The 21,405-nt window shown below is 45.3% G+C and overlaps 1 protein-coding gene across 1 annotated transcript in view; it reads left to right on the forward strand.

Annotated features, from left to right (window-relative positions):
* Positions 1 to 483: 483 nt before the first annotated feature.
* The window catches only part of TUBGCP2 (tubulin gamma complex associated protein 2), a 40,903-nt gene continuing 19,981 nt past the window's right edge, over positions 484 to 21,405 (forward strand). Inside the window, exons 1-11 of the mRNA XM_026851911.1 lie at positions 484 to 1,637; positions 1,853 to 2,023; positions 3,554 to 3,682; positions 3,998 to 4,174; positions 10,542 to 10,701; positions 12,039 to 12,246; positions 13,294 to 13,493; positions 16,009 to 16,198; positions 17,103 to 17,248; positions 17,904 to 18,084; positions 20,584 to 20,764. Coding sequence (XP_026707712.1) covers positions 1,874 to 2,023; positions 3,554 to 3,682; positions 3,998 to 4,174; positions 10,542 to 10,701; positions 12,039 to 12,246; positions 13,294 to 13,493; positions 16,009 to 16,198; positions 17,103 to 17,248; positions 17,904 to 18,084; positions 20,584 to 20,764 — 1,722 coding nt within the window. The 5' untranslated portion in view covers positions 484 to 1,637; positions 1,853 to 1,873. The remainder of the gene's footprint in view (positions 1,638 to 1,852; positions 2,024 to 3,553; positions 3,683 to 3,997; positions 4,175 to 10,541; positions 10,702 to 12,038; positions 12,247 to 13,293; positions 13,494 to 16,008; positions 16,199 to 17,102; positions 17,249 to 17,903; positions 18,085 to 20,583; positions 20,765 to 21,405) is intronic.

Here is a 21,405-nt window from a genome sequence, read left to right on the forward strand (position 1 = left end):
GCGGCAGCGGCAGCAGCAGCAGCAGCAGCAGGAGGTGCTGTGGAGCGGAGGGACCCCTCGCAGCACTTGGGCGGGGGGCGGCTCCGGCCCGACCCCACTCCCATCAGGGCCAGCGCCTCAGCTGCAGCGGGTCACTGGGGGCTGTGTCCAGGCGAGTCGGGGCATCCCCAGGGATGAGATTCCCCCACCGCTTGGGGCTCGCACGGGGACAGGCTGTTTCCTTGGGACCTGCTGGGGTTTCCTGTGCTGCAGCTTGTGCCGGTGCCTCTGGGGCTCTCGCTGTGCCCCTCGGAGCAGAGTCTGGCCCCAGTGCTTCCAGGACCCCCTTGGGCAGGGGGAGACGCCACTGGGTCCCCCTTCGCCTCCTCGGCTCCGTCTGAGCCAGCCCAGCTCCCCCAGCCTCTCCTTGTACCTCACGTTCTTGACCCCCGATCGCTTCAGTAGCCCGAGGGGGAACTGGAGGTTGTTACTGGTGCCGATTGATGTGTCCTTTGGCAGGCAGGGTAACAGGAGGGACAGCTTTTGGCAAGTAGGGGCGAGGGGTGCATGGGATCGGGCTTATGGTGACCACTCATTGGGACCTTGACAGGCTGGTGAGGTGAGGCTCACAGAAACCTTAAAGAATTGAAAAAAATGCAAATGCTGAATCCCCAGGGCCACAGTAACCCAAACAGCAGCAGAGTCTGGGTGGTGACTGGTTGGAGGGCACCTGTGTAGAGAGGAAGAGTCCAGGGCAGGAGGGTGGCCTTGGGCCAGCAGAGGCCAGTCCTCACCCTAGTGGGCAAGGACAGAGCCAGCAGGTAAAGGAGAGGGAGTGCCTCAGCTGTGACACCACATCCAAAACACTCTGGCCAGTCTGGGGCCTCTCATCAGAAAATTATAAACAAACTGAAGCCTGGGGAGGCTCTGGTAATTGTGGGTGGAGGTCAGGGCATACAAGGAGAGGCTGGGGAGCTGGGCTTGCTCAGCCAGAGATGAGGAGGTAAAGGGGGATCCAATGGCATCTCCTCCTGCCCAAAGGGGCCCTGGAGGTGCTGGGGCCAGACTCTGCTGAAAATGGGCACAGCGAGAGCCCCAGAGGCACTGGCATAAGCTGCATCATCGGAAACTGCAGTTGAGTATTAGGAAAAGGTGTTTCCACGTGAGGATTGGGGCCCTGAGTGGTGAGGGAATCTAAATCTTTAGAGATATTTAAGCTTGGACTGGATGAGGCCCTGCACAGCCTGCTCTAGTTTGACTAATGTTTAGGTGGAGAGTTAGAATGAGGCTTGCAGAGATGTGTTCCAGCCTAAATGATTCAATGATTTTGGCAAACCAAAAGTGTGTCCATATTCACATTAAACTCTGTACTTGCATGACTTAGTTCTCCAGCCACAATGTAAGTAAATTTGCAGAATTTGGTGCTTGCCTGTTAATAAAATGGACAGTAGGATATAAAAACCCCTAAACTTGGAAAAACTGCTTTTGAATAACTTCAGAAGCAGCATCATGGGTGGGCTGCCAAAGCTGGCAATTTCAGCTGTGTCTGGAGCCTCTCAGTACACGAACCAGCACTACTTAAGACGACTCAGGAACTTTTTCATCCCTGGTGTGATTTTGAGATTGAAAAATCCTCTGCTGGTTCACCAACATTTGAGGTGGGTTTGTACCAATATAGTTAAATCAGGCACGATAATGAGTATTTCTGGTTTACTTGCTTCCTCCCCTTACACATAGTTATTTGTTCCAGTCAAGTATTTTAGCATACCATGCAGGCTCATAATGTAGTCAGGAAGTGAGTTTTGTGAGAATATATTTTCATTTGCAGCAGTAAAATAATAACTTGCCACCTTTGTTTTTGCACCCCAGGGAGCTTGTAGCCTCAGGTGGGAGGATGAGTGAGTTCCGGATTCACCATGATGTCAATGAGTTGCTCAGCCTGCTGCGCGTGCACGGTGGGGAGGGAGCCGAAGTCTACATTGATCTCCTGCAGAAGAATCGAACGCCCTATGTTACCACGACTATCTCTGCGCACAGCGCGAGGGTAAGTGCTGACGTAATGTAATCATAGCTGAGGGGCGTTTCAGACCTTATGGGGTGTCTGATAGAGGTTCCTGCAGCTCTGGGAGCACAGTCCTTCCTAAGGAGAAATTCAAGACAAACATTCCTCTTGGTCAGTGATGTGAACTACCTTGTCCTTACTCTACTCTTCGGTGACACGACTTTTGTGGGTGTGGAACTGGACATGTGTTGGGAGGGGTAACGGCTGTCACAAGTTTGTCGGAGAAGAATGGTGAAGTCACATTGGCAAAAAAATGGGATAGTCTGATCTGGAATCTCAGTTTTGGCTATAAAGTAGAAACATTATATCAGGAAGAAAGGTAAAATTCATGCATCCGGGAGAGATTGGTGGAAGAACATGAGGATTGTTAGAACTGGTGTGTTGGGGGGTTAGTTCAAAGAAAGGAGCTTATTTTTTGTCTTCAATGCTTGTTTCAAATTTTGATTAGAGAGGTTGTCCTCTGGAGGAATCAAACAAATGAAAAGTAGTAACTGTATGAAATGGGATTATGTGAACAATACTTGACTTTTTTTTCTGAATATCACCCAGGTATTAGGGATTAAAGTCTGATGCCCTCATGACCAGGCACACTTCTGTGGCCATAATACTGCTTTATATTGCAATTTTTAAAAGCAATCCATCAGTCAAGCTGCAAATGCTAGAAAATTGCTACCTCTGTCTGAAAGTTCAGATCTTTGTAGCCTGAACTGCTTATTTTCTCTAATTCCAGTCTTACACATCATTTACACCAACAGCTACAGTTTATAGACTTGTAGAAAGATTTAAGTAGGAGGCACAGATCTGCAGCCCAATTCCTTGCTCACAGCAGGGCCAGCATCACAGCTACAGCAGACTACTTAGCTGTGTTTTGAAGATCTCCAGGAGATTCCTCCATCACTCTGGCTGTGTCCCAGGGTTGCTGCTCTCTCCAGAAAGGACAGTTTTCCCAGGCCCAGCTGGGATTTTCTGTGTTGCTGTTTGGGGCCGTGCCTGTGGTGCTTTTGCTGAGCCTCTGGGAGCAGGGTCTGTAACCCCTTTGGGCAATGGGCAGTACTCCCCACTGTCTCCATAGCTCTGTACTGGGCTCCATCCAGTTTGCTGATGTCTCTCTTGCTTGTGCAGCCCCCGGAGTGGACCCAGTGTCCAGTTGTGGCTTCATCAATGCCAAATCCCTTAATAGACCTGCTGATACAAAATTATGTTGCTTCAGGGTGAGTATGTGCAGAGCGAGCTCGGATACAGATCTTGTGCTTACCTTCATCTTTCCTCTCTTGCAGTCCCCTCTCCATCACCTGAATGCCAGGACCCCCACTCTCCTCCAGCATAGTTATTAGTAGGAGACCAACACTGCAGCATTCAGTCCAAAACCCATTCCCTGGGTTTGGCATAATTTGGGTACTCTGGCAGCAGCAGCAGCCTGCACCTTGTCTCCACCCTTGCACGATGCTCCTCTTTTGAATGCTGTGCTAATAATGTACACTAAACATCCGATATTAACGTGGTGTTTTACAGGTAAAGATAGCAGAGTTCTCTCGGACTCCTGAAGACTTTTTAAGGAAGTATGATGAGCTGAAGTCTAAAAATACAAGACATCTAGATTCTTTAGTTTATCTGCTGTCAAAACTCACAGAAGACAAAGAGGTTTGTGTCTCCTTTAGAACTGGATATATTACAAGTATTCAGCAGTAGAAACTGCAATGATTTTAAATACAGCATGCTTTCTGATGACAATTTTCAGTGAAATGTGTTGAAATCAACAGATAACCAGTTCTAGTGTTTACCTAGTTATTAAAACACTATTACACTTTTCTTGATATCAACCACCAAGACACAGGAATCTGTTGCAGAAAGACCTGTGGTCTGATTCAGCACAACAGTCTTCTGGTCATATGTTTTTTGCTTTAGTGTATGCTGATCAGCATTCACAAAACCTTTTCTTTTTTTGTGTATATACAGACACTTCAGTATTTGCAACAAAATGCTAAAGAAAGGGCAGAACTTGCAGCGAATGCAGCAACCAGCGGCAGCACAAATTTTTCTATTCCCTCATCTACTTCCAAGATATCTCTGCAGGAGCTTGAGGAGCTACGCAAGCAGCTGGGCAGTGTCACAGCCAACTCCAGCATACAGCAGGTACTGTTTTTTCCCAGGCTTTGCGTACAAAATCTTTCCCTTATGCTCACATGTATACCTGTGCTTTTAACTTTTATTCACCTAGTGGAGTTACAAATGTTCCTTTCTGTGCAGATAATCTAAATTGTCTCTCAAAATTTGTTAGGTTATATTAAATCTTTGTGCTGTTCTTAATAGAAGTGGTCTTTTGTTTAAGTAAAGATTAGGCCATGGCAGTTCTAAATGGAGGGGTTTAATGTTATTTAATTTTCGCATTTCAAATGACTGCTTTAAGCTCTGCTGACATTTCCTTTTCTGCTTGTGTCAGTGCTTGCTCAGGAGCTCACCAGCTCCTGTGGTGTGTCTTCACGCTGGCTAGAAGTTCCACACTCTCAGATAATGTGGGTACAATGCCTCACATAATTATTCCCCAGGTGGACACAGCCGTTGCCTCTACTTAGCGGTTTGAGTTCCTGAAATAAATACTGCAGAGTGATCCCAAAGACAATAAGGAATTAAAAAAACCTGTTGTAGAAGTAAACTGTATCATTACACAGGCTTAGAAAACAGTTAAGCGAGCATTTCATTATCAGTAGGCCAGGAGGCAGGAAGTGCAAAGGGGCAATTATTACTTAAATCCCCAACATCTGTTTCCTGTGATCATTTGTATAAATAGCTATACTGTGAGGGGTTGGCTTTGACTCACCCTGCTCAACAGGACAGTGGGGAGAAAAATACAGCTAAAATCTTGTGGATTGAGGTACGGGCATTTTGGCTGCAGAAGTGGACAGTTATTTGGACAAAGGTGAAAGAGTGATAAGTGTGGAGAAGGGGAAAGAGAAAAGATGCTCAGATGTCTGTAGTGACTGAGTAATTGGACAACATGTGCAAATGTTTTCATTTAAAATTTTGCAGCTTACCTTTGTCCTGGAGGATTGTTTCTGCCTTCTGATGACTGGTCAATAAAATCTAACAGGGGACAAGCCTCCAGGCTCTGAATGTGACTGTTTCTGAGGATGCTGGCCTGCTTGTGGATGCTCAGAAATCACATGCTGGGGTCTTCTCCATCCCAGGTCTCTGTTGTGGCACTCCTTTGCCCTTGCTCAATGGAGGCACATTTGTGCCTCACTAGCACATGGGGTCTGTCCTAGTTGGTGAGGTGTGTGCTTCCCTCAGCTGCTCCTGTTGTGGCTCTGCTGTCTTATTCATGATGTGTCCCGTCAGCCTTTGCTATTGAGCTCTCCAGCTGTGGCTGTGTATGGTTTATTGCCCATGCTGGCTCTTTAGCAGATGTGCAGTTACTCCTCATTCTGTGAAGTTCTTTCTGTGGCAGTGGCTGAGTAGAGCTAACACCTTCCAGGGAATGTCCTCCTGTCCCTGGTGAAAGTGATGGCAGTAGGTGACGTCACCAAGTGGGGAGTTTGCTGTGGTGGTCAGATCATTTGAGACCATTGACAGCTAGAGGAATGGACCCTCCATATTCGGTGTTTTGGGGCACCTGACAGGTCTCTCAGCTTGAAAGGCTGTATGTGCATGTGATGAAGGGGAATTCACATCCCAAGCAGGGAGAGTCCAAGCCCCTCCCTCTGTCAGACAGTGATGAAACCAGCCTTGTTCCACATACACTGTGAAATACATGTCTGCACAGACTGAAATACATGCCTGACTCATCCAAATCCTTCACAGATGATCTGAATCAAGTGGTTGATTTGAATCAAGAAGGGAAGATGAATTTCCAGTAAGATAACTGATCTTTTTAATAGGATTTATGTGCAGACTTCCTTAAAGAGGAAAGAAGAGTGTGGTGTTCTCTGGGATGTGCAGCTCACAACCAAAGGAATTGAAATGGCAATGCAGACCAATTAAAAGACTTGTGCCTCACTGCTGCTCCATTTATACTTTGTTGAGACTTAGAAACCCTAATGGGCAGGTGCTCAGGGCTGTTGAGTTAATAGGGCTCTGTCAACACACATAGATGAAATCTCTTGACCCAGAGTTTCTGCTAGAGCCACTTTCCAAGAGGGCTGTCAAGTAGTCATAATAATTGCAGTTGATTTATTTCTCCACCTCTTCTAGAAGCCAGGCTGTGTGCTGGCACAAGCCCTGGAGTGATCCTTCACACTGTATTAACGGACACGAGGGTCTCACTTGAGCAACTCTATTTGTGATCCTCATGGCACCATCTTCATTCATGGGGCACAGAGGATAGCTGCCGGTGTTTCCACAGATTCATTGTGGCCCTGGTGGAAGGAACTGCTGGGGTTGTCCAGTGCAGCCTCTCTCCCACAGAGGACTGTCACCCAGACTAGATCAGGGCAGCTGTTGTCTTATCCATTTGAGCTCTGCAGCCCCCCAGGAGGGAGGTACCCCACCTCCCTGCTGACCCTTCCCATGGGTGCTCCCCCTCTGCGGGAAGAGGTGTCTCTTCATGCCTGATGTCAATACCCCCAGGAGGCAGCTTCTGTCTGTGGCTGCCTGAACCTCCTGTCACTGCTGAGAGGAGCTTAGTTTCAACCATCCCCTTGATATTTGTCCTTCCTGTAGGCTGTTCTTAGACCTTCTGTTGGCCTGACCCAACAAAGCCCAGCTGCCCTCACCACTCCAAATCGATCATGTGCTCTAAGTCCAGTGTGTGCCCACTGCAGCCCATCTTCCCTGGTGCCAAGGCTGCAGTACAGGGAGCCCTTTGGTGCAGTTGGCATTCATTGAGCTCGAAGGGGAGCTCTTTTTCTACTTCAATGGATCTGGGCACTGTCATTGCTTAAGATAGCAGATGTAGGTTCATTGGCACAACAGTGACAAACTGCCACCCTATCCTGTGGGCTTTTAAATGCCGGGCTGACACCTGAGGGCCACACTTTCAGTCATGTGAGTTTTATCCAGGCTGTCATCGAAGCCTGTAATGACAACTATCTAAATTTGAAGTTGCAGAGAAGTGATTCATGTCCCTAAGACATGGTTTGTCACCATTGCCACAAGTGCTGTACCATCTGCCCTGTGATTACTTGACACTGTCAGATCATCTAGTGATCTTTCAGTGACTGGAGTTGCTGCTTAGACCAGTTTTGGCTCAAGAATCATCGAGGTGCTAAAAGTTACATATTCCTTTTCAGGTAGCTGTGCCATTTATAGCCAAAACTGCATCAGCTTTTTTGAACACTGTCAGTTAACAAATTCATGCTAGAGCTAGCTGAACTCCAGCAAAAGCTCCCTGCCTCTTCTTATCCCGGCCAATTGCTAGTGAAGAGGAAGCAGTCTCTCAATGAAGGAGATTCTGCATTTGTTTCAGGGGTTCTGGCTGCTCCTTGTCACGATCACTATAAGGAATAGGCCTCAGTCCCTACCTTCTTATTAGGGACAGATGCCACAGCCCACAACCTTATTCCACCCAGCCTGTGAGCTCACAGGAATGGTGGTGCCAGCATGCTCCCTCACAGTGCCATGAGCTCATCTTGTTTGAGGGATTTCTCTGAGGCACTAGGAGCTATTGGGCTAATTCTTGTGTAGTGTGGAAGTAGGAAAATTTACAGTAGGTATTTTTCAGGGCCAAGCAGGAAAGGAGACTGCTGGATAGGTAAGGAATTGGCTGGACGGCCACATCAGAATGCTAAAGTCAATGGCCTAATGTCCAAGTGGAAACCAGTAATGAGAGTGTCCCTCAAGGGTCCACACTGGGACCAATACTAGTTTAATGTCTTCATCGGTGACATACCTAATGGGATCGAGTGCATCCTCAGCAGGATTGCAGATGACACCAAGCTGAGTGGTGCAGTTGATACACTGAAGGGAAGGGATGTGCCATCCAGAGGGACCTGGACAGGCTGGAGGAGTGGGTCCATGTGAACCTCATGATGTTCAGCAAGGCCAAGTGCAAGGTCCCGGCAGCCCCCACTATTGGTACAGACTAGGGGATGAGGGGATATAGAACAGCTCTGTGGAGAAGGACTTGGGGATACTGGTGTAAAAAAAAAAAATTGGACGTGAGCCAGCAATGTGCGCTTGCAGCCCAGAAAGCCAGCTGTACCTTGGGCTGCATCCAGAGCAGTGTGGCCAGCAGAGTGAGGGGGGAATTCTCCCCCTCTGCTCCGCTCTCATGAGACCCCCCTGCAGTGCTGGCTCCAGCTAGCTCTGCAGGCACCAACAGCAGAAGGACACGGACCTGCTTGAGCAGGGCCAGAGGACGCCATGAAGGTGATCTGAGGGCTACAGCACCTCTTCTATGGAGAGAGGCTGAGAGAGTTGGGGTTGTTCAGCCTGGAGAAGAGAAGGCTCTGCAGTGGCCTTACTGCAGCCTTTCGATATATAAAGGGGGCTTACAAGAAAGATGGAGTAAGACTGTACCAGGGCCTATAGTGACAGGACAAGGGGCAGCAGTTTCCAACAGAAAGAGAGTAGGTTTAGATGGGATTCTTCATCCCTGGCAGTGTTCCAAGTTGGGTTGCACAGGGCTTTGAGCAACCTGATCTAGTAAAAGATGTCCCTGCCCATGGCAGGGGTGTTGGACAGAATGATCTTTAAAGGTCCCTTCCAATCCAAACCATTCTGTGAGTCTATGATCTGATTTCATTTTGGCATTTGGAGACAGAAATTACTTCATGTCTCTGAATTTCCAAGATGTAACTTTCATATACTCCGTTTCACTGAACTAGCTCTGTTTTATGGTACTGTCTTCATACGCATGTGCTGTTGACATCTTACCTGTCTCTGTTAGCTTGTATGGTCTCCCAGCATTAGCGCAATGCCTCAGAAGCTTTTGGACTTAGATACTTTCTTAGTCTTCTCTCATAAGTATGCATGGTTCATGGAGATGATGTGATGGTGAGGTCAATGATTTTTGGTGCTTTTCTTCCAACTCATTCCTCCCTGCCATTTGGGAAGATGTAACAATGGCTGCCCTTCTCCTAAGCAGAAGATTGTTCATACAGCCATGTTGCACAGGGCCAGTGCTACAGGGAAATCTTCCACTCCAGGTCTTCCTTTAATGACCTGGAGCTCAAGGTGATAGAGAAATGCACATGATGATGTGATCTTTTAGCCAATGGCTGTGTGTCCAGATTGTGACTGACAAGTAAACTATTCTATACTGCTTCAGTGGATGAGTATTTTCTCACTGTATGGGTTTAAGGTTTATAAAGGAGTTCAAGTTGTTCACCCACATGAAGGACTCGATCCATGCTGAGATCTGCTATTTTATGTTAAGTGTAGCTACCCTTTAAGTTGCTGGCAGCTTACTAGACGCTTTATCTTTCTCCATACCCTCCTGTAAGAGTCCTGTTTTTGTTAGGGGAGAATTGGAAATTTAGGTCCTTCTGCAGATCACACATATACAGTATAAGCAGAAATGTAGCATTGCTTTGGGATGCCTCTCTGACCTGAGGACATTATACTGGTGTTATGCCAGTGGTGAGGCTGCAGCAGACATGCTTGGAACCAGTGCTGCTTGGAGGAGTGGCCCCAGAGCTGATGCTTGTTTGAAGGATTTCAAGACCCAGCACTGGGCAGCTCTGAGAATATGAAAAATGGCCTGTGCCAGCCACAGTCTGCATCAACTAACTCTCACACGTCAGAGTGCCATTCTTTAAGATGCAAAGCTCACACATATGTTTGCTTCTTTCCCAAGTTCTCTCTACTGAGACCTCCTATGAGAATAAAATAACCCTGTGCATATCCCATTTCACATACATATCTGTGGAGTTTAAGAAATAGCATTCATAAGTATGTCCCCTGTGTTTGTGTGCTTGGGGCTCTAAATATTCATGTAGGTTGTACGTCTTGCAGCTCTCTCCAGCTGATAGTTAATCTTGCACTTCATTTATTTTAGTGTCAGAGACCCAGAGCCAGGGGTGGAGAGTCTTTTGGTCTTTAAGAGCTTGCTTCCATTGCTGACTCCTCTTCAGAGTAAAAAAACTCCATCATTTTCCAGCTCTCTGTGGGTGGATTATCTGGGTTGCATCTGGCAAGCAGCTACTCAGTGGGCACTGCGCAGAAACCGAGTTCAGAGATGTTTGTTAGCCTATCTGTGAGTGCCCCTTGAGTGAGATGTTACCACTTACTGCTTCTGGTGTGCATTGCAAACTTGTAAACTGCCTGGGATTATGCATGTCCCCGTTCTGCTCCCCTGTGTGAGCCCTAACACCCAGGCTGGTGGGGAGGGGTGCAGCAAGGCATATTTAAAAGAAGGCCAACTGTATAAAAAATCGCCTCTGCAGCACTGAGACCAATAGACTAGATGGCATTGGGAGACCAAATCCCACATCGTGCTACTGACATATCAGCTATGCTACTTTCTGTTCTCAAGTTACCAGTTTACAGTCAATTTCTGCTTAAAATTCAATATTTCTCAGACTTCTAAAGATCTCTTTTTCTCCTTTCTCTCTTTTTCCAACAGCCTCTTGAGCTCACACGAAAAATCCTCCGAGATAAGCAGAACAAGAAGAATTCTGGTCAGCCCATTCCAGTATTTCCATCCTGGGTGTATGAGAGACCTGCACTTATTGGTGATTTCTTAATTGGCACCAGTTTAAGCACTGACACAACGGTACCTATAGGTATGTGATATACAGGGAAAATTGCACTAACTGTTAATGTTTTGTACTTGTTCAGAAGTGCTGTTCAAATTTCATCACACTCAAGATGAAAGCAAAACTTGGCTCTTTGCACTCTGCATCTGCAGAGTGGGGTTCAAAAAAAAAATCCCCCAAATTGTTGACAGTGTTTCTCCTGTGCTGAATTCCAGCCCCACTGTTGATCCATAGGATGTTAATGGTTTTGACTTGCCCAGTCCTTTTTCTTTCTTGAGCACAGCCTCCACAAAATCCTACCGTAGGAGTATCATATCTGTATTCTCAGATGAAAAATCTGTAGTCATACCTGACAAGGGAATATTCATCAGTCCATCCAGCTCAATATCTCTTGCCATTGTACTCTATCCTTAGGCTGAGCTGTGTATAGTTTCTTATTCATAATTAGATTTGGAAGAGAACAGCTGAGTTAGAAACTCATGTTTCCGTTCCCTAGAACTGTGGAGGCTCCTACAAGAAACCTGTAGCTTCTTCCTGATGTAGATTTGGGCTGTGTCTAAGGGGGTCATGAAAACTGTAGGCTTATTCTTGGAAATGCCCTTAAATAGCTTGTCCACCAGTGCAGTTCTGCCAAGGCCTTTTGGGATGTGCTGTGAGGGTATGTTCCTAGCAAGCTTGTAACTGTTCTCTCACTTACAATCCTACAAATGGAGAGGGATTGTTGCCTTGTTTCACAGGATAAGCTTTGATGTAGTAAGTGTTGTAGCCACTGTTCCCTGATCTTCTGATACACTTGATTATCTTTTGGATTGAGTCCTTTATGTTTCTTTACAGCTGGTCTGTAGCTGACTGCACCATTCAGAGGCCCTACAGTTTGCAGGTCACTGGCAGCTTTTGCTGGGCTAGCATTTCTTTGTGACTATATTTGAACTGAATCCTGATATTAGAATATTTCAGTGGAGGGGAGGTAGGGGGAGTTGTGAATTGGATTGGAGCTCTTCAGGTCCAGTATAGCTGAGCCCTTTTGGGTGGAAGGATCAGCAGCACAAGCTGTGAGTGATGTTCTCTTGGCCACAGATGTCAGATGTATAGCCCTGTCTACTTGGTTTGCTTTGGTTATAAAAGAGCAAAGGATTCTGTTTTCCTGGAAGGCAAGGTAGATGATTTTGGAGTTGACCCTAACTCAATTTTATTTCTCTATGTCTTGATTCAGTTTTGTATGATCTTCCTTTGTTCTCTTTAAATGGTAGCATGTCTCCCTTTCAAGCTTCAGGTACTAGTTTGAAATGACATGAATGGACCATCAGGTGGTACTATGGCATGTTCTGATTGTCTTCTTTTTTTTGTTGTCTCTCTGAAAACAGGTACCTTGCCATTATCCTCGCAAGAATCCATGATCGTGGAGGACTTGCTGTATGTTCTGATTGGTGTGGATGGAAGATACATCACAGCACAGCCTATTGTAGGCAGACAGAACCGAGCATTTTCAGTCGATCCAAACTTGGACTTGTCCATCAAGGAGCTGGTGACCAGGATTCTTCCTGTAGCAGCAAGTTACTCTGCTGTCACCAGGTACCAAGCTGACTTTTGTCAGAGGAGGATTTCCTCCCTTGACCATCAGGCTGTAGAACAGAATCTGTCATTGTGCAGATGTTAGCTTCCAAGCTGAATTTAAACCTATGGGGATATAAAATAAGAATGACAATTTATTTGAAGTGATTTTAGCTGCATCTGTTTTTTGCCAGGTTTCTCCACTGTGCTGCCAGTACACTTCATCATTCATCTCACCTTTGCTTTGTCCAAACTTGGTCTCAGTACATTCAGGCACAGTGCAAATAGGATATGTCTGCTTATTCTGGCTTCTCTTACCATTCTGCTCTGAATTTCTTCATGTTTCCTGCTTTTTTTTTCTCCTCTGAGCATCCAACACTTGAGGCAACCTTTGTGTGCTTCTGAGCAGGAGAGCCTACTGCTGCTTAGTTACTCATAACTAACTTAAGTAATTGTTAAAAGGTACACCTCACTAATAGCAGATGCTTATTATGTAGGTGTCTGCATTTGATTCTAAATGATCAGCAAAGAGAAAGAAGCATTTTAGGATGTGATTCATCCAGTCTCTTTTACATGTCTCCTCCCAGATGATATGACTTGTGTTCAGAAGCATCTGCCTCTCTCCACTGACATCTATGGAGCCATCTAAATGTGGTCAGAGGAAGCTCTGCTGTGGTGTGTGGTGTCAGTAGTGTCTAGCAACAGTGCTTTCCCCACATATCTGGGTGCACATTGCTTCCTTTTGAGATCTTTTCCTGTCCTCTAATCTGTTGCTTATGCAAAGACAATTGCCTTGAAAATCCTGGCTCTCACTTTTTACATAGTGGTTTTGCAAATAATTCTAGTTCCCCTGCAATCTGAGAGGAAACGTCTTCCCACAGCTTTCCATACTAGGAGATGTGGTGATGGAAGATAGATGGGCACAGAGCAAATGTGAAACCTGAAACTCCAGCTGCAGATGGGTGCGCTTTCCAACACATGATCTACTCATACAGTGTCCTGAAGCTAAAATCCTGAAAATTATAGAAGGTGCCTTGCCTGAAAAAGTTTCCATTTTGCTTTTTACAGGTTTATAGAGGAGAAGTCTTCTTTCGAGTATGGACAGGTAAATCATGCCCTGGCTGCTGCTATGCGGACTCTAATCAAGGAATACATGATACTAATTACCCAGCTGGAACATCTTCAGAGACAGGGGCTTCTGTCACTGCAGAAACTCTGGTTTTATATCCAGCCCACAATGAGGACCCTGGAGATTCTTTCTTCACTTGGTAAATTTCAAAAATACAGTTACTACATTTTGACAGGTACATGACAACTTCTGAAAGCTGTACAGAGTAGCAATACAGACAGGGTATCTGTCATTTTAATGTTGTTATATATTAAAGAAGAAAGCCAAGGGGAATTGTCATAGCACTGCTCTTTTTTGAGAGGAGTGGACTCTAGGGCTGAATCTGCCCTTCAGAGCTGTGACAAGGCAAGTCCATGCCTTTTACCTTCACAATCCATGCCTCTTGGATCCATTGTTTCCACCACTGCTGTCTCTACTCAGTTTCTTTCCAAATGCCTCTCCAGCTGTGTGTGGCTGTATAATCACAAACTGATTCAACCATAAGGAATCCTTGGAAGTTTCTAGTCCATACCCTTGGTCACAGCTACAGCAAGTTGCTCAGGGCCATGTCCAGGCGAGTGGATAATCCCCAGCGATGGAGATCCCCCACCGTTCTGGGCCCTTTCTCATGACTTCACCACCCTTTCTTTGAACATTTCTTTCTGTATCTCCTACTGGAATCGCCCTTCTTGTTGGTTTTTCCCTTTTGATATTGTCACTGCTCCTTCAAGGGGATGAGCAACAAGGCCAAGTGCCAGGTCCTGCACTTGGGCCACAACAACCCCCTGCATGGCTACAGGCTTGTAGAGGTGTGGCTGGAGCTGTCTGGGAGAGAAGGATCTGAGGGTTCTCTCATGAGCTGGCAGTGTGTCCAGGTGGCCAAGAAAGCCAACAGCATCCTGGCTGATCAGAAATAGTGTGACCAGCAGAAGTAGGGAGGTGACAGTCCCCCTGTGCTCTGCACTGGTGAGGCCACACCTGGAGGGTTGTGTCCAGGTTTGGGCACCTCAATGCGAGAGAGATCTCGAGGGGCTGGAGCGAGGGCAGAGGAGGGCAACGAGGCTGGGGAAGGGCCTGGAGAATAAATCCTGTGAGGAGCCAGGGAAGGAGCTGGGAGTGTTCAGTGCGAGGAGGAGGAGGCTGAGGGGAGCCCTCATCCCTCTCTGCAGCTCCTGAAAGGATGTTGTGGAGAGGTTGGTGCTGGTCTCTTCTCACAGGGAATTAGTGACAGAACAAGAGCGAACGGCTTTAAACTGCAACAGGGGAGGTTTGAACTGGGCATAAGGAAAAGATTTTTCCCAGAAAGAGTGGTCAGAGAGTGGAATAGGCTGTCCGGGGAGGGGGTGGAGTCCCCATCCCTGGGGGGGTTTAAGGGCCGTTTGGATGAGATGTTGGGGAATACGGTGTAGGGGAGAACTTTGTAAAGTTGGGCTGAGGATTGGACTCGCTGATCCCAAAGGGCTTTTCCAACCTGAATGATTCTGTGATTCTAAGTCTCATAACATTTCCTCTAGAACCATCCATTGGATAGTGAAGGGATGATGTTTGACAACCCCCAGCTTCATCTGCTCTTCTCTTGGCTAACAAGCCCGGCTCCCTGAGGCTCTCTTTGTATGTCCTGGTCACCAGCCCCCCACCATCTTACTAACCTCTGCCAGACTCTTCATTTTGTCATTCATACTGGGACCCCAAACTGACTGCAGTGTTCCAGAGGTGGCCTCAGCAGTGCTGGGCAGAGGGCAGTAATCGCCAGCAGTGCAGCAGGGTGCTGCTGGTGTTGGTCACTGCAAGGACATGCTGCCGACCCACAATCAGCTGGTTGTCCACCAGGACACCCTGATTGTCCTCTGCAGTGCTGCCTCTCAGCCATCTGGTCCCAGCCTGTGCCATTGCATGAGGTTGTTGGTCACAGGTGCAGTTATTTCATTAATTTTGGTTAAATTCTTTGGCATGAGAATACTTGTGCAATTCTCTCTACTCAACCCAGAAAATTTATCTGGATGTAAATAGCTGTTCTATTTACAGTCTGGGTTGGATGATCCCTCTTGGTATTCACTTCTCCTGAAATTTTCAGCTTTTTAGAACACAGCAGTTAGCCAACTACATTAAGGTTTCCTTTTATCCAAAACTCATTTGCAGGACTGTATTACTCTGTCCCTATGTCCCTTTTGTGATGGCAAAGTAAAAATTTCACTATCAACCTGCCTTAATCCTGGTGTTCGAGCTATATGCATGCCTCCCTCAGTGTTAAGTTGAGAACAGAAGTGCTTTTGAGACCCGAGTTTTTTCAGGCAAGCCGCTGAAGTGTGTGTTTCTTCCATTACCACTTGGAAAGTGGATCTCTATACATGGTTCCCTTGGTGGCTGAGACCAAAAACCTCCCACACCACATACCTTGTGTCTACCTGAGTTCAGTTCTCTTTTCCTGGAGGGTTGGGTTTATTTGGTTATTGCTTTTTTAGACTGTGGATCATTTGGGTTTTCATTTCAGGATTTTCGGGATGTAAGCTTTTGGTTGTGTGGTGGAATGGCCTTGCATCTTCATAGGAAGGGTCTGCAGCTGACATGGAGATCTGTGACTTAGGGTGGTCAGCTAATCAACTGCTAACTTCGTTAAGATTGTGTAATTATTCTCTGTCAGCTTTATGTCTTACATCTATATTTTTAAATTTTAGCTACTTCTGTGGATAAAGGTGAGTGTATGGGAGGATCAACCCTGAGCTTACTCCATGACAAGACTTTCAATTACACGGGGGACAGCCAGGCCCAGGAGTTGTGCCTGTATTTAACCAAGGCAGCCAGCGTGCCTTATTTTGAAATTCTGGAAAAGTGGATATATCGAGGCATCATTAATGATCCGTACAGGTAAAGAACAGTTAAGGAATGAAAATGGAATGTGGAAGTTTAGAAATACTGCTCAGGTCTTTGGCTTCTGCTTTTTAGTGCACCCATCCCTCTGTTCTGCAGAGTCTGCATAGCCTGGGGGCCTGGACATGGCAGCAGTAGGTAGACAAGGCAGCATTGCAAGGAAGGGTTGCTGCTGGAGAATGTTTAACCACATTTCTTATTTGATTCAGTGGTTATACAGTCAGGCACACTCTCACTTGCTTTATTTTTCCAAATTCAAGGAAGTTATATGAAAAAGTCAGTAGCACAACAGTTCAAATATGCAGTCCACTCAGATTCCACCTTAGCATGCCTTTCCCCCTTTAAGTATTCTCCTCTCACATCCTCATCCTCTTCACAACAGGGATGAGCCCTCTTCTCAGTGATTTTATGTTAAATGTAGTCCACTAATATGCTAATCTGATATGAGCTAACAATACCCTTTGAAGTTTCTTGGCTTTTGTAGAATAATTTGAAGCATTTCACTGTGTCTAACAGTTTATGTATTATTTCAGTTTCCCACAGTTTCAGAATCCTATGGGGGCCAAAACTCAAGTTAAAATAGCTAAAATTAATGCCTTCCTGATGGTGAGAGGGCAGACAAAGGCCAGTTTCCTCACCTCTACATTGGCAACCAAACAATGTTTAGACTTGGTTTGTGAACCCTATAAAATTCTGTGTCTGTCATAATTGATTTCACATTAGCAGAAACACTCTGCATAAAGCTTCTCTTACTACAAATACAGATTAATTTCAGTTCTTCATTGGAATGTATTTTCATGAGACATTATTTCTGATAGATTCTATTACCAGTTTACAGGTCAAAAAAAGTAATCCTTATTGTATCACTTCCTGCTTCTAAACATCTGCTTTAACTGTTCAGTGAGTTCATGGTGGAGGAACATGAGCTGCAGAAGGAGAAGATTCAGGAGGACTATAATGACAAGTATTGGGATCAAAGATATACTGTTGTTCAGCAACAGATTCCCTCATTCTTGCAGAAAATGGCTGACAAAATACTAAGCACAGGTAGGTAAAGATATGCTTCTGATGTGTAATAAGAGGAATCTTGAGATAAACATTACCATACTTTGTGTAAAAAGTAAATGTTATCGTGCTTTGCCAGTTTATGTGGTTGTCCAGCTGAATTTGTCAGAGGAATAGAAGAACCAGATTAAAAAAGAACCCCAAATCCTATAAATAAAACAACACGTGGGAAGGAGTCCAGCAGCAAGGGGAGCTGTCTGTCTTACTGCTGTTTTCATGGGAGCAGTTTTCTAGCAGGTAGCTAGGTGGAGCTGGGCAGCTGAGGTTTGAGCATGCTGAGCTTTAATTTGGGTGTTAAATGAAGCATGCAAGCTGATGGCTACCGTTGTTCTCTTCCCTAAGTACAAACCCTTCCAAAAGCTACTTCTGAAGTGCAGCACCAGATCTTCTGAGTTTCAGGCTATCTGCAGAGATGTTTTGATACCACTGGGAAACAAAACCATTTCTACATATCTCCTTAAACATGATACTAGGTGCCTAATTTAAAATTCTCTATCATCTTTTAAAAGGTGTATAAATCCTTTGCAGCCTTCAGTAGAACGTAGTATAAACATTTCAGAGCATATCTTCTAGAAGGAACTGGTCTGAAATTTTCCCTGTTGGATGTACATAGGTCATTCTTTCTTTTTGCTTCTAGGGAAATATTTAAATGTTGTGCGAGAATGTGGACGTGATGTTACCTGCCCTGTGGCTAAAGAGGTCATCTATACTTTAAAAGAGCGAGCATATGTGGAACAAATAGAAAAAGCATATAACTATGCAAGCAAAGTTCTTCTGGATTTCCTGATGGAAGAGAAAGAGCTGGTGGCTCACCTAAGGTTTGATTACTAAATGCATGTTAAATAGATTGGTTCTGACAGTGAAGCTATGTTTTTGACGTTATCTCTCTTTTCTTGGGGTTTATTAATGTATTCTCTCTATTTTCATTAGAAAGGTTGACCTGAAAAGCGAAGATGTGGTTTTTTTCCTGATGAAAAAAGAAGTGTAAAATCATAGAAATGTTGGGTGGGGAGGATGTCTGGGGATTCCAACTTCATTGGAAGGCTGTTGCCAAAACTAGGTTAGGGCAGTCGTGGCTTTTTCTAGCCCAGTCCCAAAATCCACCCTCACGTATGGACATCCTCCACGTCTCTCATAACTTGTCCCATGGTTGTGTGTCACTCCCACCACCATCTGGTATGATCAAGAAGTGTTTAATGTGAATAAGAAATAGTTTGATATTATGCATCTCACCAAATATATGCCATGGTTATTGTTCATGAAAACATAGGTAGTTGGAATAGACTAAGTGTATTACCCCCAAGTTCCCAACAGGGTTTTTCTTAACATTGTCCTTTTTTAAAGTTAATTTTAATAAACTGTATTTTGATTATTGCAACACATTTGACCAATAGCAGATGCATTCTAGCATGCAAACTGCAGCTTTCTTATGTGAATCAAGCTTTTAGTTTACTACTATCCTCAGAAAACAGTGAAAACAGGAATCTTGACTATTCAGAAGACAAGGCAGCAACAAATAGGAAACTGCAGTTGATAGCTGGTTGTAAGGTAGTTTGTAATTGGGCTGAGATCTGGTACCGGAGGTGCCACTTCAAACCAGTGACACAGTGTGAAAGAAAGTGGCCTGAGCTTCCTGGGACAAAGCTGCCAAGTGACTTGCACAAGAAGTTGCAGATTGGGACACATAAACGGGCACTAATAACAACCCAAGTGAATGTGCCTAGCAGGTGAGGTGGGATTGCTTTGGTCCTGCTTTTTGCTAGGTCTGAAAAAGTTGTAGCTGCAGCAAAGGTGTCTGATTCAGGTCTGGGAACACTACAGTTCTAGCTGACAGAGGTTGTAGGAAGACCTGAAGAGTTCACTCCTTTGAAACTGATACGTGCCTTCCTACCATGTGAAAACCACTGGAGAATATGTCTTGTGTGGTGAAAGGTTATAAGAGCTGTCTGAAACCTGTCTGTTGTTATGAAGATTCTTCCTAGCCTTGCTAACAACTGTCATCCTTCTGAGCTTTCTTTGCTTAATAGGAATATTCAAAAGACACAGGCTTCTAAAGCTCTGGTGGTGCACGTCCTCTGTTGGGCCCATCTGTCACAGCATAGTTTCAGTTTAAGGTGTTGCTCAGCCTCTCCAGCTGGGATTGATGTCTGTGACCTCCTCATCTTCAAAACAGGCTCTCTGCTAGATCATTCTGCAGCTGTCCTGTGTGTAGGTAGTCTGCTGGGGTACAAGTGCAGCTGGTTGAGGAGGAAGCTACTGAGCTTCCAGTGCACGTGTGAGCTTTGAGTGCTGAAGTGAGGTGGTTGTGATCAAACCCCAGGGACCTGTGACAGATAAGCCTCTCAATTAAACAGGAGTACTGGCTCTCTCTCTTCACCGTCCCAGAAATGTTGGTTGGAAGGGACCAACAACCTTGGCAGGTCTCTAGTTCAGCCTCCTGCTTGAACTGGGATTGTCACCAGCATTAGGTCAGGTTTTCATTTGGATTTGCACTCTATGGTGTGTCAGCAATAAGTGTCTCACTCCCCTACCTGCTGTGTCCTCAGTTAACTGTTGATACTGTCTTGATCTTCCTCACTGGGGGAGTTTTCTTGGTTCAAGACAGTAATGACAGTCAGGGAAACAGGGGCTGAACATCATCCCAAATTAACAGTGATCAGGAGTCTGCAACCACATTGTGTTCAGGCTGTGCTGGTCCCATTTTTACTTTTGAAACTGCAGTTATCCTATGTGATCTTTGGCCAGGTGCTAAGTTAATTTTCAGACTCTCCTCTGAGCAATTTCCAAGTTCCTGGCCCACAGCAGTGAACTCTGCCTGGTGCCGAGGGAAAATTAAAGTTTATGCATCCTAGTATAGAAGAAGTCAATGCAAGAACCTGAAGTACTTAAAAAATCAGCCCAGATACTTTTTCATTCAAAGGAGTCCAAGATTCTGCTCTGAATTGGCAACTGCCTCTTGGATGGATATGCACACTGTGGAGGTTGGGGTGTTGTTCAGGATAGCAGTATGAGCCTTCACCCAGCAATCTAGTGCAATTTTTTTTCCCTAAGGTTCATTTTTCAAGGAAAAAAGAAACAGCAGCAGCCCTGATCTGACTGCACAAAAGCATCCTGACTGAGGTGGAAGGGAAGAGGGGATATGCATAAAAGACTAGTCTCCAAATGGGTTATTTATGGCTGTGTATAGTGTATGAAGAGGAACATTTTGTGATCAAACCCATCAGGCTGGCTAAATTGATTGCTTTTGTTCCTTTATATCTAATATGGATTAATTCAGGCTTAAAAAACCATAATTGTCCCTCCATTTTCTTAAGCAGATCTATAAAACACTATTTCCTGATGGATCAAGGGGACTTTTTTGTTCATTTCATGGATCTTACAGAAGAGGAACTTAAAAAGCCTGTAGATGACATAGTAACTACGAGGCTAGAGGCTCTGCTCGAATTAGCCCTGCGAATGAGCACAGCCAACACAGATCCTTTCAAGGATGATTTAAAGGTAAGAATGTATGTAAGCAGAAGATAATTGAATTTGAGCAAAGGCCTGACATGATTTGGGAAGTTCTGTGTCCCTGTAAGAACCTGCTGAATGTACAGTGGAGGAAAAGAGAATTGAGGCTGTCCTTCTGCAGCCCTTCTCTGGGTTAAATCCTCTTTCATCCAGATTAGCAACTGGAAGCACCCGCCATGGACTGCATTTTCTTGCTGGCATTTGAGCATGGAGAAGGTGCTTTTGGGTGGCCTCAGGATGAGGTAGAAGCAGTAGTGTGTCTCTCATACTTATTGTCAGCTTGGGTGCTTGCTTTGGAGTACAAGAAAATACCCAATTAGAAGTCCTGCCTGTTAATGATTGTGTATTTTACAGATGTGAAGCAGCACAGGGGCTGTGCCTGGGGAGTATGAGATCTGAATAGACCTTACAGAGGCTGAGGGCAAAGCAGAGTGATCAGTGTAGGATTATGTTGTATGCTGGTTGTTAAATGATGCTGCATTGATGCTGCATTGTTAAATGATGCTACAGTGATGCTGCTCCGGTGTCTGCTGCTGTACCGACCCAATCTTACCACTCACTATTGCTTCCTAGGGGGTCTGATGACTTGAGGGAAACTCTGATAATTTGCATTTCTGCCACACGTGTGT

Source organism: Athene cunicularia (assembly GCF_003259725.1).
Source record: "Athene cunicularia isolate RWA chromosome 6 unlocalized genomic scaffold, athCun1 chr6_part2, whole genome shotgun sequence".
Classification (NCBI taxonomy): Eukaryota; Metazoa; Chordata; class Aves; order Strigiformes; family Strigidae; genus Athene; species Athene cunicularia.